This window comes from Macadamia integrifolia, chromosome 3 (genome assembly GCF_013358625.1).
Source record: "Macadamia integrifolia cultivar HAES 741 chromosome 3, SCU_Mint_v3, whole genome shotgun sequence".
Taxonomy (NCBI): domain Eukaryota; kingdom Viridiplantae; phylum Streptophyta; class Magnoliopsida; order Proteales; family Proteaceae; genus Macadamia; species Macadamia integrifolia.
Window position 1 is genome coordinate 2,280,568 of NC_056559.1, and position 14,955 is coordinate 2,295,522.

At 39.3% G+C, this 14,955-nt stretch overlaps 1 protein-coding gene and 2 long non-coding RNA genes across 3 annotated transcripts; 2 read left to right on the top strand and 1 right to left on the bottom strand.

Annotated features, from left to right (window-relative positions):
* The first annotated feature begins 604 nt into the window (after window positions 1–604).
* Window positions 605–5,682, top strand: LOC122073571. Its single transcript, XR_006138828.1, has 3 exons — window positions 605–692; window positions 791–867; window positions 5,302–5,682. It is a non-coding gene; the product is annotated as an uncharacterized LOC122073571 (long non-coding RNA).
* On the top strand, window positions 875–4,166 carry LOC122073572. Its single transcript, XR_006138829.1, has 2 exons — window positions 875–1,081; window positions 2,347–4,166. It is a non-coding gene; the product is annotated as an uncharacterized LOC122073572 (long non-coding RNA).
* A 964-nt stretch (window positions 5,683–6,646) lies between the features above and the next one.
* LOC122073570 (transcription factor GTE7-like) lies at window positions 6,647–9,392 on the bottom strand. The gene is made up of 4 exons (XM_042638164.1): window positions 7,651–9,392; window positions 7,316–7,559; window positions 7,030–7,212; window positions 6,647–6,919 (listed from the first exon to the last, which is right to left on the bottom strand). Exons 1-3 carry the CDS (start codon window positions 9,184–9,186, stop codon window positions 7,112–7,114), a joined length of 1,881 nt encoding a protein of 626 aa, XP_042494098.1. The 5' UTR covers window positions 9,187–9,392; the 3' UTR covers window positions 6,647–6,919; window positions 7,030–7,111.
* Between the last annotated feature and the right edge of the window lie 5,563 nt (window positions 9,393–14,955).

Consider the following 14,955-nt stretch of genomic DNA (forward strand, 5'->3'; position numbering starts at 1 on the left):
CATTAGTCACACAAGGTTTTAGTTCATGGTATTAGAGTTGGTATCAGTCATTTTTGATATTGACACTAATTTAGATCCAGCATATTAAATTGAATTTTGATATATATAAAAAAGGAAAAGATTTATTTACCAATGGCCAAAAGGTTTTAGTTCATGGTATTAGAGTTAGGTCATTCCCATGCTAGAACTCGATTCTAACATAACGGTGGTATCATACTATAGATCGATACTAATATGACTGATACAATAACGACAAAAGGATCGAATAAGTACCCTATCTCGTCTCTTGCAACTTTGGTATCTTTATTATATATTGGAAGCATGGTTTCAAGTATTGGTATTGTATCAGCTGTTTGGTTATATCGGATCGGTATTTATATTGTTTTAGGGGTAAAATAGTAATAAATTAACACATTTAAAAAAAATCAGAGTAAAACCGACCAATCCCCACTGATTCGATCTGATCGGATCAGTATCGGATCTGTATCAGAAGATATGATATCGATACCGATACCGTCCCCCAATCCTTTGATTGGAAGGGTCACATATCTTATAGGGAATCTACAAAGTATTTTTTATTTATTTTTTATTAATAATCTTATATGAAAGTCACCTCGTTGAGATTTGTGAATGAGACTTGGAACATATTCTTGTCCAGATGACATCTAGTGGGGTTTGGGAATTGGGGTAGAGTGAGTGAAATAATACCTAACCCACTAATTTCCAAAGCTCTTTTGATGAATCTATGCGTAGGCCATCTGGGTAATCTTCCTTCTTCATTTTAATGCAGGTTCCCACTTTCGACTTCGGTGTTCTTTGCGGTTGAAGGTTGATATCCGAGAAGTTTCCACCATCAGAGATTATCTGGTATGCTTGTGAAAACCCCAGAAATTTCCTTTTCTCCTAAAATGAAGATCAAACAGGCTTTTCTCCTGCCTCTTGTTATTGAATTGATGAGTTTTCTGAGATAATTAAACCTGGTCACTACCTTGATAAATATAATGGGATCCAACTGTTGGATACACTTTCTTCCTTCTCTTTGCCCTTTTTCTCCGAGGAACAAAAGCAGTATTCTCTACAGGTAGAGTGCTTTAATTCTTCTGGTTTGAAGGGTACTCTGTTACATAATCTTGAAGCTTAGTTTATGATGTTATTAGAACTGGCTTTGTCTGATCAACTACAAGTTTGACGCAATCTTCCCTTTCCCTAAAGTTTTTATCCCTTGCTTACCTAATTTCCGAAACCCTTCACATTGTGGGACCTGATGTTGTCTATGTATTTTTTTTTTTTTTTTTTTTTTTGTGGGGTGGGGGGGGGATGTGGTTTCTGGGTTTCAGTGATGCTGGGATGGAGGGGTGATAAATTAGAAAATATAAAAGGAATGAACACATTAGGTCTAATCTAGGAGCTCCTATACCTGAAAAGTTGGGAGAAAGTCATTTGAGGTGGTATGGACTTGTGCAATGAAGGATTTTGAACCCTTAGTGAAGAGGAGTGATATGATTCAGATTGGAGGAACTAAAAAAGCCAGGGTAGACCTAAAATAATTATAGGAGAAATGGTGAGGAAAGACATGCATAGCTTAGGATTAGTTACAACTTACAAGTGTGAGTTGATTGGAGAAAGTAGATCCATGTAACCTACCTTATTTAGCTGGGGGAAGGCTGTGCTGAGTTGAGTTGAGTTGAGTTGAGTTGAGTTGAGTTGGGTTGGGTTTTAGTGATTTTCACTATTCCATGAACAACGGAAGAATGAATGTGTTGGACTATTGAATACTTGAGGTGCTACCCTAGGCTTCGTGGTTAGGTCTCAAGCTGTTGATAGTGGAGAGGGCTTGGGGGTTATTGGTGGGGTTTGGTTTGGATATGAATACTTCTAGCGTAATTGAAAACTCTTGTTATTTCCTGTATAATGTGACAAAATGTATCTAGCTCCATTCTCTTTGATCAAAAAATATTTTTTTTGGTGGGGGTGGGGTAGGGGAGGTGTTAAAATGATAAGTAGATTGTCTAGATAACATTTAAAGTGGAAACAAATTGAGTATCACCACATAAGATTATAAAATGCAGTTGGTTTTAACAAAAACAGAGATGGTGTGTGTAATGATATCTTTGATGAAGCTGTTTGGGCGGTCAGAGTGTGAAGGACAAAAAGGAAAATTCCAGTTCTAGACTGCTTCTTTCAGCCATTTTCTGGTCTAGATTTAACTACGTAGTTGCTTATTATTGAATCCTCTAGGATGGTAGGCCCTGGAGGAGGTATCTTCAAATGATACTATTATCTATGCTAGTTGATTACAAAACGAGCTTTGAAATACTTGTTTTGCTTATCTTGAATGTTTTCCAGGAAACTGGATGAAGTGTGGATGTTGAGCTGGCTGGGAATGCTTCTTACGAAGTGATTCTCTGAAGAGCTTATTATAAACTGAATGTAATATGTTGCAATTTTTTTAAAATTTTTTTTTTTTTACATTGGTGAAAAAATAGATAATAATATTATATTGATGTTATGCGTTGGTCTCCAATTTAGGAAAATGAGATTTGTAGTTATACAATAGTAATGATGTATGGAGCCAAATGTTGGGCAGAAAAAATCAAAATGTAAACAAACTTAGTGTAGCTGAGATGAAGATATTGAGATGGATGAGTGATAAAATTAGAAAAGATAAAATAAGGAATGTTCATATTAGAGCTAATTTAGAAGTAACTCCGATACATGATGAGTTGAGAGAGTCATTTGAAGTGATATGAACTTCTGCAATGAAGGCCTTAGAATGCATCAGTTAAGAGAGGTGATATGATTAAGATTGGAGGAACAAGGGTAGGCTTAAAATGACTTGGAGAAGTGGTGAGGAAGGACATGCATAGCGCCACCAGTAACAAGTATGAGTTTGAATAGTGTTGATTCAAGAAAGAAGATCCATGTAGTTGACCACATTTAGTTGGGATAAGGCAGAATTGTGTTGAGTCGAGTTCAGATTTATAGTTATTTTAATATCTTGGAGGCTTCATCAGGGACATGCTGTTATACTTGGGTGCTGTGTGAAAGTTGCTATTGTACGTTCAGAGGCATTCTTTTGGAGGTGTTCAAACCTAAATTCAATTTCTTATGATGCTGTTTGCTTTTTATTCTTCTGGCTAACCTCCACCTCTGCTGCTTGAAGGGTCATGGTATTCTTCATATTGCACCAATTACCTTGGGGTACATAAGTTACATATTAATCAATTAGAAGAGAGAATTGGAGAGAGAGTGATGGATATTTGTATTGCTGCTTCTTCTCTTTCTTCCCAGCAAGATGATTGGTAATGATGTAGATTCACAAAATGATACAAGTAATCACTAAGAAGGAACAAAGATTAAGATACTTTACGGCTAAAACCTTCTAAGTGAATGCGAAGACTATCAGAATATCACATGTTGTCCATTATATATTGTCCAGATGTTCTATGAACACATTTGATATCTTATGATACTGTACTTGCCAACTTCTGCCAGTTATAGGAAGCTGTTTTGGTAGGGACAATATTTGGTGTTGTGAAGTGAAAGAGATCTTTTAGGTCTGCTAGTTTAAGCCCTGTTTCCAATGGCCCTGCCGTTGGTGTGAATAAATGGTGCAACCCTACGCTTCTTTGTTCACAAGTTATTCAAGAATTGGAATGAGTGAGTCTCACACATGGGATGTTGCCTTACATTGCTTAGCTGGCCAATTATCAGGACGTTGATTCTAACCTTAAACCAGTTTGAACTAAGCTAATTTAATGCCTACCTAGAGGCCTAAGAACAGGGTCCCTCTCTTATCCATATCACCTCTTACAAAATTGGACTTTGATATCTTTCCTTTTGTACTCTGTTCCTTCTTTTGCTTTGTCTCATGACAACATAGAGATGATTAAGGAGGAGATGGTCCTGTTACCATGAGTCCATGATAATTACACATTTTTGGAGATGGGGCTTGCTTTATTGGGTTTGGAGGTTTTGTTATTTTCTTTAAAAATTGCCATGAAAAGTGAATGTAAATAAATAAATAGCTGGAAGATGGTTTGGCAGCTGTGTTTAGGAGGACCAAATGGAACTTGAGTTCTATTTCTTGCCTTTAGATGAAGTGGGTAAAAATCATGTGAAGGAAAATTTCAAGGAAAAGTATGTGCCCCTACCCCTCTCTCCCCCTCCCCCCACACCCCCCCCCCCCCAAAAAAAAAAAAAAGAAAACAAAGAAGAAGAAGAAGGAAAAAGTAATAATTTTTTCTTTGGTTTCTCATTTGGTCCAACTATAGTTGGTCTATGAGGATTACAACTCTTATTAGCACTCTGCAACTACATCCATTTGCCTTGCTGTGATTAATTCTGAATACTTTGCAACTACATTGATTCACCTTATTGTTTACCTGTCTACCAACAAACATTAACCACACTGCAACCATCAATCCATAACCTTTCCAATGTCTACCATGGCCCATGTGCAGCATAAAAGTGGAAACTCCATAGATTATAGAAGGAGATTTCAATCATTTCTCTCTGAACCTGCATTTTTTTCATCTACGTGACTCTAGTGGCCTCCTTATGTTCATCATTGTTGCGATCCAGTTGATATCCATTGCAATATTAGCTTTCAGTCCAGGGACAACCTTTAACCCTTAAACCTAGATCTACCTGGTTACTTAAACCCTATATCTTGATCTGCTGTACGGTTTACTAGGATAACCCATAAAATCCTCTCTGGAGCTAAAATTAGCTAGTACTTCATATTGTTTTTTGGTACAACCCTGGGTAGCAAATGATTGTTCTGTAAAGGTCTTTCATCCAGGTGACTTGGAACATAAGAGAGGTTCCAGCACACTAAGCAGCTCCCATCTCCTATTTACATTTTATTGTGCTCGCCATCCAGGATTGTTGTAACTGGTATATTCTATTAATTCCTGAATTCTGTTAATTGGTTTCTTAGAATTGTATGTAATAATAGCATCAACTGTACCCAGAAAAGTTTTGCTTGTTAAATTTTCTTCTAACCTTCACAATTTTGGCTTCCAAAACATTCCCATCAGTATTCTGGCCTTTCAAGTGTTACCAAAATCCTCAGTTTTTTCGTGGAAATATTTTAACTCTCTTTTGTAGAGCCTACTCATCAAGTGACAATTCAATGGCAAGGTGAATAATATACTGTAATCCTAATAAATAAAAATAATAATAATAATAATAAACTGTCAGAACTAAATTTGCACTTGTCAAAGAAGTGATATGGGAATCTTTCAGTTGGACATGCTTAACCAATACTGGCCATTTCCAATTTTCATTATGCATCAGAATATTTGAAGTAACCCCCTAGCTAATGGAGCTTGGAGCATGATGCTGGACACAGAGTCGGAATTCTGAATGCCCCATCAAGCTGTAATTGTTTCTCTGCTAGTTACCATATGATGTCTCCCCCAATCAAGATTTGGAAGTTGTTAGTTATACAATTATGTTAGGTAATGATTACAGACAGTTGTCATTTTTATTTTGATTTGATTTCACTTCTCTTCCTTATTTCCCTTGCATTCAGACTGAGCCTGTGTGACTGCAATTTTCGACCATGTGCCGCATAAGTAGTTCCTTGAATATCGGTGATAGCCTACATCAGACTGCAATCACCATTGTTGAATGTTCTTCTTCCTTTTAAGTTAAAAGCCTTTAGTCTCTTGTCAATATGGCATTTCATTTGGTTTCTTATAAGTAGTGTTAGATGTGTATATACGTTGTAATCTTGATCAGGGTATATCGATTTGAAATTTATATAGGTGAATATTATTGTGGTGCATTGTATTAGAAAGACACAAGCACTGAGAAATGCAGTTCAAATGTTGTGCTCCTTCCAATATCCAAATGGGGGCCTTCTCTATTCTTTTCAGTCTTGGTCATCTGTTAGATTTTCAATTAACATTCCAGAAAAAGAGAAGGCCACTAGAATAACCAGCTTGCTAGATGATGTGTTATTGGAACATTGTTTTGAAGATAGTATTACTTTGGTGTTTCTGATTTATAATAAGTCATGGGTATGAGACTATTATTAGTTAGGGCGTGTGGAACACTAGACGGACAGAGTACCTCTGTTTGAGATGTGGAGGAAGTACGCAGCCACTAGGCTTCCCTGTGTTTCTCACTCTTTTATGAAATGACATATCTAACCCCTATTATGGGGAGGGGGGAGAGAGACAGGTGGAGGCTAACGCATTCTACCCCAATAAAGAAGGTGAGTCTTTCAATCCCGAGTTCTGTTTCAGGCTCGATGAAAATGAAACCTTGAGATCGTCTACAGTTTCAGCTCTCGTTCCTTGTGGGAGGACCACACCACCAACCAAGGTTTTTGAGAGACCTATTAAATCCATGGCTTATGGCACCAACTCAATTACAGGGCCACGCATCATGTGAATTTCCCTCGACCGTTCCCTTAAACCCACCAAACCAAGAAGTGATGGTGAAAACAAATCATCATTTCCTTTTTTTATAATATTCCTCTTTACTCATCATACCCTCAGTCCGGCTATTGTTCATTCGCCTTAATTATGCAAACATGTAAAAAGGCAGTGGCTTGCACATTCCTTCATCTGTGCCCCTCTCATCAAAATTGAAGGCTTAAAAGAACTTTAATCCCCAATGAGGATCTATCTAATTGCAAGCAAAATCACGCGCTTTTTGATTTAATCCTTGATGGTGTTGTGTATATTACAAAAAGGTATTGTTGTAATCCCTTCTTCTCTTGTGCTTCTGTTCTTCTACAGAAAGCAGCAGGAAAAAAAAAAAGCTACACTATTTTGTCAGTTCCATCTCTTCTACTTGTTTTCATCTTCTGCACTCCCTAACATGTTCTTCATCTTTACACATATGGTACATGCGAAACAAAGCCACCTAGTAACCAACCAACCTTTCCTCTCACCTTCAAAAACTGCAACAACCGAACCAACAAGAACAACCAGTATTTAGACTCCAAAATTTCATAAACGTGAAGAATGCAAATACACTAGAAGGGGTATGGATAGTGAGTGGTCTGTGTACCTGTACCCAAATCAATCTCATCTTCAATCACTTACTCTTCTGCCTCGTCTTCCTCCGACTTCAAGTTGTTTCATTGTGCACATCATTCCTCCTTGGTCCTAGGGGAGCCTTTCAACTCCGGACACGGTGATTGTGCGTCATCCGCGTCAGAATCGCTGCCAGATGAGCTGCCCGAGTACGAACCTGCAATAACCCCAAAGGCCCAAATTAAGCTCTTTCTGCAATGGAGATGAGTTAAAACGATGCAAGGGGTATACAAAATAGAGGGGTAACACAGTTCCCGTACCACTGGACGAGGAAGAACCACTGCTAGAACTACTGGAGCTGCTTGATCTGCTGGCGTAACCACCAGCATCTTTCTCAATTTCCACAGGAGGAAAGTTGTTTGTCACCATCTCCTCCCCAATATCCACATCCTCTTCCATAGTCTCGCCTTTCTTAATCTTCTTCGCAGCAGCTGCTGTTGAAGTTGAAACTGCTCCAGCTGTGGCCTCCGGTTTTGAGGCCTCAGGCATCACACTTTTGGGAGACTGCAATGTAGAAAACAATGATCAGCTTCAGAAAGAGTGGACGAAAATCAAGCAATTGGGTTCTACAATTAGAAAGAAAATAATTTACTACCTTGCTTCCTTCTCCTGCAGGAATCTGGTTGTTACTTGCAAACGCTTGTCTCTTGATCTTGCTCATCATCTTTTTGCAGTTGCACACAAACCGATCAAGGTCCCAAAGCGTTTCCGTGTCCAGAACCTCAATGTCCAGCTCAATCTCATCCCCGTGCTGTGCCACATTAGTATTTCTCTTCCTTATGATATGCAACACCTGATCCATTTTCTCCTGAGGGAGATTTTGCAGACTCAATCCTAGTTTTTGCTTCTCCTCAAAGCTCATCTCCCGTTTGTTTGGATCCTTCGCTTTCGGCTTTGGCTGCTTCCCAGTCACTGACCTTCCTGTCGACAATGGCCTCGCCAGTGCAAAAGCTGATGTTGGTGCGGGGGTTTGCGCTGGTGATGGGATTGATGCAGCAGCCGCATTGGGGATTGAGACAGGATCAGGCTTCTTCGCGACAACCTCTGGGATTGGAACTGCAGTCCATGAGTTTCTTGGCATATCCCCAGCAGGAACCTCTCGCCGCTTAAAGTTTTGGAATTTCTTGAACGCAGGTTCAAACATCTCCTCAAATCGAGCCAGCAGTTGCTCCGCCATTACATAAACATCGTGGCCCTTAGGATTGTAAATTAGGGCATTTTTGAAGGTTAACCGCACATCGGAGGCAAAATCAACAGGTGATGCATAGAAGTTCCTGCCGAGCTTGGTTTTCACGGTCCCAAGATCCATAGGTTGCTTGACAATCTGGTTGTAGTCGTGAAGACCCATGCCGACAACATCAACGGGGGCATTGAAAATCCACCCGTGCTTATGCTTCATCAGCTTGGACAAGATCTGTTCGCATCGTTTCATGATACCGGACGACAGCTTTCCGGACGGAGGGTCCAATGCAGGTCGCTTTGGATCTCTGCTACTGCCAGAGACCAAGGGAAGAGGACGTTTGCTCCCTAAAACTTTCTTGCCATCAGTATGCGTCTTTTCCTTTCCCGTCACAAATTCAGACTGCCGATAATACTGATTTGCCTTGGGTGTTCGTTTCTCTTTGGGCGAATCCAACGAGGAATGATGGTTTAGGTGGAGAGGAGGTGGCCGCGTGGCTGATGTGACCTCCCTAGCGCCATAGCCTCCGGACAACTGAGAGGCGCTGTAACCAGATCTGGACTGAATTTCCCTCAATTCGATCCGGTTGGCCATACTCCGGACCTCTTCTAGCTCGGAGATCAAGCGTTTCTTGAGCTCCTTGAGCTCTCTTCTTGAGTAGGCCGCAATATTGAAGGACACATAGCCACCGACAGAGGATTCCCTCCGGTTGCTGAGGCTGATGGATTTCCTATTCAAGGAGGACGAGTCATCAGAAACAGTCGGAACGAAAACCGCCGATTCGTCAGCCTGACGGCTATGAATCTTGCTTGGGTGGTGGTGGTCATGGATCAATTTGTTAGGGTTAGGGTTGGACTTCAGGCGAGGCTTAGAGTTAGGGTGTTTCCTCATATAAACCTTGCGTTCTCCCCAAGACGGTTCATTTCGACTGACTAAGAGAGCAGACGCCATTCATGTACGAAATTCTATCACATCGGTCGATCTCCGGCGAATCTCCGGCGAGATGTCTGCGACGGAGGCGATTGGCGAACCATATAGAAGCAGAGAAGTCGCCGGAGAGAGGCTGGAACCGAAAAGCTAAAAGAAAACTGAGAAATGAAAAAGAAAAACAGGAAAAAGGAACAAAAGAAGATAGACGAGGGTTTGGAAGGCCCTCCTCGACAGAACGACGAACTGGAGAGCAGAAGCACCGCTTCTTAAAGGCATCCAGATCTGCCCGCTTGGACCTGCAATTGATTTCCACGCGTCGATCTAACTGTAGATGTTCATCCGACGGTTAAAAAGACTTTTCTCGTTGCCCAAAAAGCTGACCGTCCCATCTGTCACGGATGGCGGGGATATGGAGTTGGGTACACGCGGCAGGAAGTGAACCGTTGAACTTCTTTGATTTTGAGTTTGAGTTTGAATTTGGCATGAATTTGGTGTGCATGACTCCTGCATGAAGGTTTCGCATATGCTTTCTTCTTTCTTTCTCTCTCTCTTTTTTTTTTTTTAAATTTAAATAAAAGATCCTCTACCTGAGGAGTGATGACCTGTCGTGGTTCCTTTCCGTTACTTTCAAGTCACTGGAGAGGATTAAGGATCGCCTATGCCTGTGTCGGGACTCCTGATCGAGATTCGGGGGAGTGGGGTAGCAGTTGGGTCCAACTGCCTAGATACTGACGTGGAAATGAATCCGCCACGTCAGCTTAATAGCACATCTGCACCGCACAGGAAAGTGGAGCGAGTGTTCTTACAGAAATACCCCCGAGATGTCGATCCAAGCTAACCCGGCCAATAATATAAGAGAGAATAGGTGGCTCCGGACCCAGTGAAATGATTCGATTTCCTTGAGTCGTCAGACTGGAATCTTTTTTGGAAAAACCATTGATCATTGGGCCATTATGGGTAACCACTGTACCGTCCAACGGCCCTTGAAGTGTCTCTTCTCGGTAGCTCAACTGGATCTCTTTCTATTCTTGTTTTACCGCCGACCCCTTGACTTACCTTACGTGTACGGTACACGTATGGTTAGGTGATGAAATCTGTCTCTTTTGCTTTCATAAGTGTTCCTTCATGTTCAACACCCCCCTCCTCCCAAAAAAACAGTAATCTATACTTCGGTGCTTTATAACAAGTAATTAAATTGGAGAATTCAAGGAACGAGATCCTCTTCAACGTGTGAGAATTTGTGTTGCCTGATGAAACTAATTGAATCAAATCGCTACATCAGAGATGTTAATAGATTGAATACAAATCATATATATCCTTAAATGGATACAGATCTGAATCGAATTCAAATTTCAAATATATATGTAAATTCTAATTGACTTATGTAGCAGAGACCTTTTTTTCTTGGCCAGATACAATTCTCTCTCAAACCAAGTCTTTTAATTTAGGAGACATTTCCTTTGACCTTACAGTTGTACACCTGGGTCTTGGCCTTGGGTTTTGCAGTGCTCATTAGAGTTATTGCCTTAGGATTGATCACTTGATCAACTTCCCTCAAGTGCATATGTTTGATTTGCATCAATATCTTTGCTTTCCAAGAAATGTGATCATGGACCCTATTGATTCTTTCTAGGGTCTGTGCTTGGTCCCTTTGTGGGTCAAAAGTCTCTTAGTTGTCTTAGAATTTTTTCTCATTGTTTGGAACCAAATAAATTATTATCTATTAAAAATTTCTATTTAATTGAATATATATATATATATATATATTCAAAGCCCAGTATAAAATCACTTGGTGATTTTCTCCCAAAATTAGAATTAGAGAGTGAGAAGCCTCCCTCCAAGAGAATCGCCCCTCTCAAGTTCTTCAAAGTCGAAGCTCTGTCGGACTACCTCAAAGCTCCGCCGATCTTCATCAACAACTCAAGGTTCCGATCGTCCCGTCCAAGTCCGATCGTCCTCAAAAGTTAGCATCAACAGCCCTCAAAGCTCCATCCAAGACCAACCACCCTTCTTCTTCTCAAATCCTCCAACCTAAGCCTACCCAAACCTTGTAATCAAAGATCTCCAAATAATAGCAAAGTTTACTTTCAAATTGCATCATTATTTTTTGCATTTTTCATCTGCATCTACTATCTGCTTCTAGTTCTAACTTCAGATCAAAGCCTAAAGTAGTACCTCTTGATTTTGAAATATAGATCCAGTTAAGCAGTATTTACTTTATGTTCCTATTTTGAGTTCTTGGTCTTATTTTATTTATTTGTTTATTTAATTTTGCACAAGTTAGTTCTAGGTATGGTATAGCACCCATCCTAGTTCTCGTCTCCTTGTCAGATCGGAGTACGGTATTGCATCTATCTCGTTCTTCTCACCATACAGAACTAGGAGAACCCTATTTCCTTGGATTTTGATGTGGATCGATCTTGATATATATATATATATATATTCGAATTAGATAGATTATGCTTTCTCTCTCCTCCTCCCTTATTAGTGATTCTTGTCCTGTGCTCCCTATTGGCCTCTGTTTATGGACACCACTTGGCTTGCCATATGGGAAAGACTAATATTCCATGGACGGCAGCATTATCCAATGATGATGAAGCCTCCAATTAAACCCAGCATGGGGACATGGACATCCAACGCAAATCTAGCGATTTGTTTAATTGATTAAAATCTTTGATAAGCACTTGTGCATGTGTATAAATAGTAGTAATTCCTTGTTTATAATTATGATTACGATAAACATTTTTACTATTTGCTCATCTTTAGCTATTTATGGCCTATAGGAAAAGCATCAATGCACCATTAGTGAGGAAGTAATTCTAAGCAAAATGAGGTTGTTTCAGGAAATTTGATAAAATGGGTAAATTTCTACTAAATGGTTGTTGCAATATATGGATGTGTATGTTTTTGTTTTTATTCTTTAGTAGTGGTATGTACTTCATTTTCTTTCTTCAAACACAAGTCAATCATGTAAAGTAAAGTTTGGAAACTATAGGAGAAAGTACTTTTTTAAGTTGTAATAAAATGGAAAGCTGATATTTCTTTCATCAAAATGCAGGAGTCCAGATCCTCTCCAATGCACTGGGTGCCTAATGCAACGTCCAACGGCTGGAAGGATTCAGACACACACTCCAGCACATAGGGGTGCACATCTGGATCCTCATAGCTACTGGATGTCGTGTTGGGGATCTAGCACGTAGAGAGGATCCTAATTTGAGATGTAGGAGAGACACTTTAATTTAATAATGGATCTGTTTGTATCATAGTTAGTTAAAATGATAATCTCTCCACCCCTCCCTCTTTCTCCTTTTGTGTTCTCTCGCCCCACCTTGTCCCCATCAATTCCCCATACCCCTCCCTCTCTGTTCTCCCTTTCTTTAGTTCCAACCCGAACACCCCATCCCTCTGCCTTTCTATAATTCTCTCTCTATCTAAAGAGATGATTCTATTTTTAAATATTAGAGTAATCAAAATCTTGATTTCAATTTCTTGACCGAAAATCTATTTACTAACTTTTTTCAAGAAATCAATGAAATTTTATAATGGAAGTCATACCAAACAAAATCTTAATTAAATATTAATATTTGATAAATGGGCCATAAACTTTATGATATTAAATTATTATTTTTTTGGAATCAAGATTTTATATTGTTGAAAAGTGTCTCCTTTTTCAATTAAAAAAAAAAAAAAAAATGAACCCGTTTAAAATGATTGTTATTGTTAATGTTTAAAACGCGTTTTAACTAACTATGCTCTGGATAGTAAATGCTAACAATCTTAAAGTAGTGTTAGAACCTCATGAATTCTTATGAGTCAAGGATTTAAGACTACTAGTACCATGGTGGATTACTTTCTCTTGAAGCCCTTTTGTTCATGTGCCTTTGTGACATTAGAATCCCTCATGATTTTCCTCACTTGTTTGTGGGGATCAATGTCCACGGAAATTAAAGATGATTGGAGATTCTCTTAATAAACATTGATTTGTAATTTATGTTTGAGAGCTTAAGTCTTAATTCTTAATGATAACAGCTCACCATCTAAGATTATAATGTGGTCCCTCTTCTTGAGATAAGACTAGTGTCTCCAAAAGACTGTTCAAGATGGTTTTGCCTCTATAATTAAATGGATTTAGGAGAAAACCACTAATGAGTCTACCTTTTTCCTTTTTTAAAAGGCAAATTAGTCTACTTTTGCAGGCTTGGAGAGAGCATGGACTTAAAAATAGGATTGGAATCAGATTAGGAATCAATCTGGGCTAATTTCGATTTGCCTTGAGATTTTACATGTATCAAATCCGGTTCATTCCGGTCTAGTACGATGATTCTTAGTCGCTTTTGAAACAATCTTTGAATTGAAATTGATAGAGATCAGATTTGTACCTAATTTCGAGTTTTTAAACGTTGGAAGAGAGTGACTAATGCTACATTTGGTATGCATTCTAAGTCAATAATGTCTTTCGAGAAATCATTAGATTAACCTTACTTCAAAGTCTACTATATGATTACCAATGTTGTCAAAGTATAGTTGTATAAATCGTTCTCTTTAACCATGATTTAGAGTTGAGATCTTCAGGGGGGGTAGTGTGCTCGAGACTTAAAAAAATGTTGAGGTAAGGTAAAGAGACTGAGAAGACGAGATGACAAAATATGCATTGAATAAATAGTAGACCCAAATGTTAAACATCATAGTTGGAGGACTAAACCTGCAATTGGAATGATTTATTATAATGCATTGCTGACCTAGAATGCATTCCAATTATGCATACAAAACACAGTCTAAACTCTCATAACCGTTACTTTGTTTCTCTCTCTTTCTTAAACATGAAGTAGGGTTATGTGGTGGAAGACGACGTGAGTGAGATAATTTAGCCGGTTTTATGAGGTTCAATTGTGTTGAAAAGATTGGACCAATTTGCCCGGTTCTTAAGCCACATGGGAGGTAGCAAACTTTGGCAAACATACATCAGGCCTCTCGGGTTGAATTTCTGTGATCATCAAATCACAGCCATTTTCCTAATTGAATAATCTCTCAAAGTAGAAAGAATAAAAGTTAGGATTAAGTTTTCCTTCACCCGTGGAGATGGATGAATTCCTTCACTGTTGGCGATGTGGTCTTATAATTGGACGATCCATAATACCCCTCCATACTCCATAGTGCAACAAGATGGACCCTACTCCTACATTACTAACCTTCCAATTAAATTATCCAGGGTCAAGGTTATAGGTATTGGTGTCCGTATCAATCTTGGCAGATATTGATATGACACCAATACAAATCGGGTCGCACTGGGCTGGTATAACGCCCAATTTTAAAAAATAGACCATTTTTCGGCTGATACAACTGATCTATATTGGGCTTTTTAATGGGCTGGCCCATCCTTATAAGTTTGTAGTTCACCCGGCAAACCCCAGAGAAGAGAACCAGGGTTTTCCTTACACGTTTTGGGCACATGGGCAGGCCTTGGATCTAGGTGGCGGGGGGCGGGGGGGGGGGGGGGCACTTAATTTTAGAATGGAGAATTGGGCCTCAGTCTCTCAGAGTCCTCTATTTGTTGGGCTTAATTTTTGGATCCTTGAGGTTGTGAGAAATGGTGTCAAAAAAATGAGTCGTAAAATCTTTTTGAAGGTGAGTCCCATGGGTTAGAAATATAATATTGTTTAGTATAATCAAATGAATTTGTTTTCACATTATTTTTAAGTAAGAGAAAAGAACCCTGCATCCTTGCATGTGTCTACACCCAGACATAGGCGGGCATGGAAAGACTACGCTATCTTCTGCTCAGATACCTCC

Bases quoted from the DNA above. Each gene is read 5' to 3' on its own strand.
- LOC122073570 (XM_042638164.1), bottom strand. From the start codon at position 9,186: ATGGCGTCTGCTCTCTTAGTCAGTCGAAATGAACCGTCTTGGGGAGAA. The intron at 7,560-7,650 runs GTAGTAAATTAT...TCTACATTGCAG, and splicing joins CTGCAGGAGAAGGAAGCAAG to TCTCCCAAAAGTGTGATGCC. The intron at 7,213-7,315 runs GTACGGGAACTG...GGGTTATTGCAG, and splicing joins TGGTTCTTCCTCGTCCAGTG to GTTCGTACTCGGGCAGCTCA.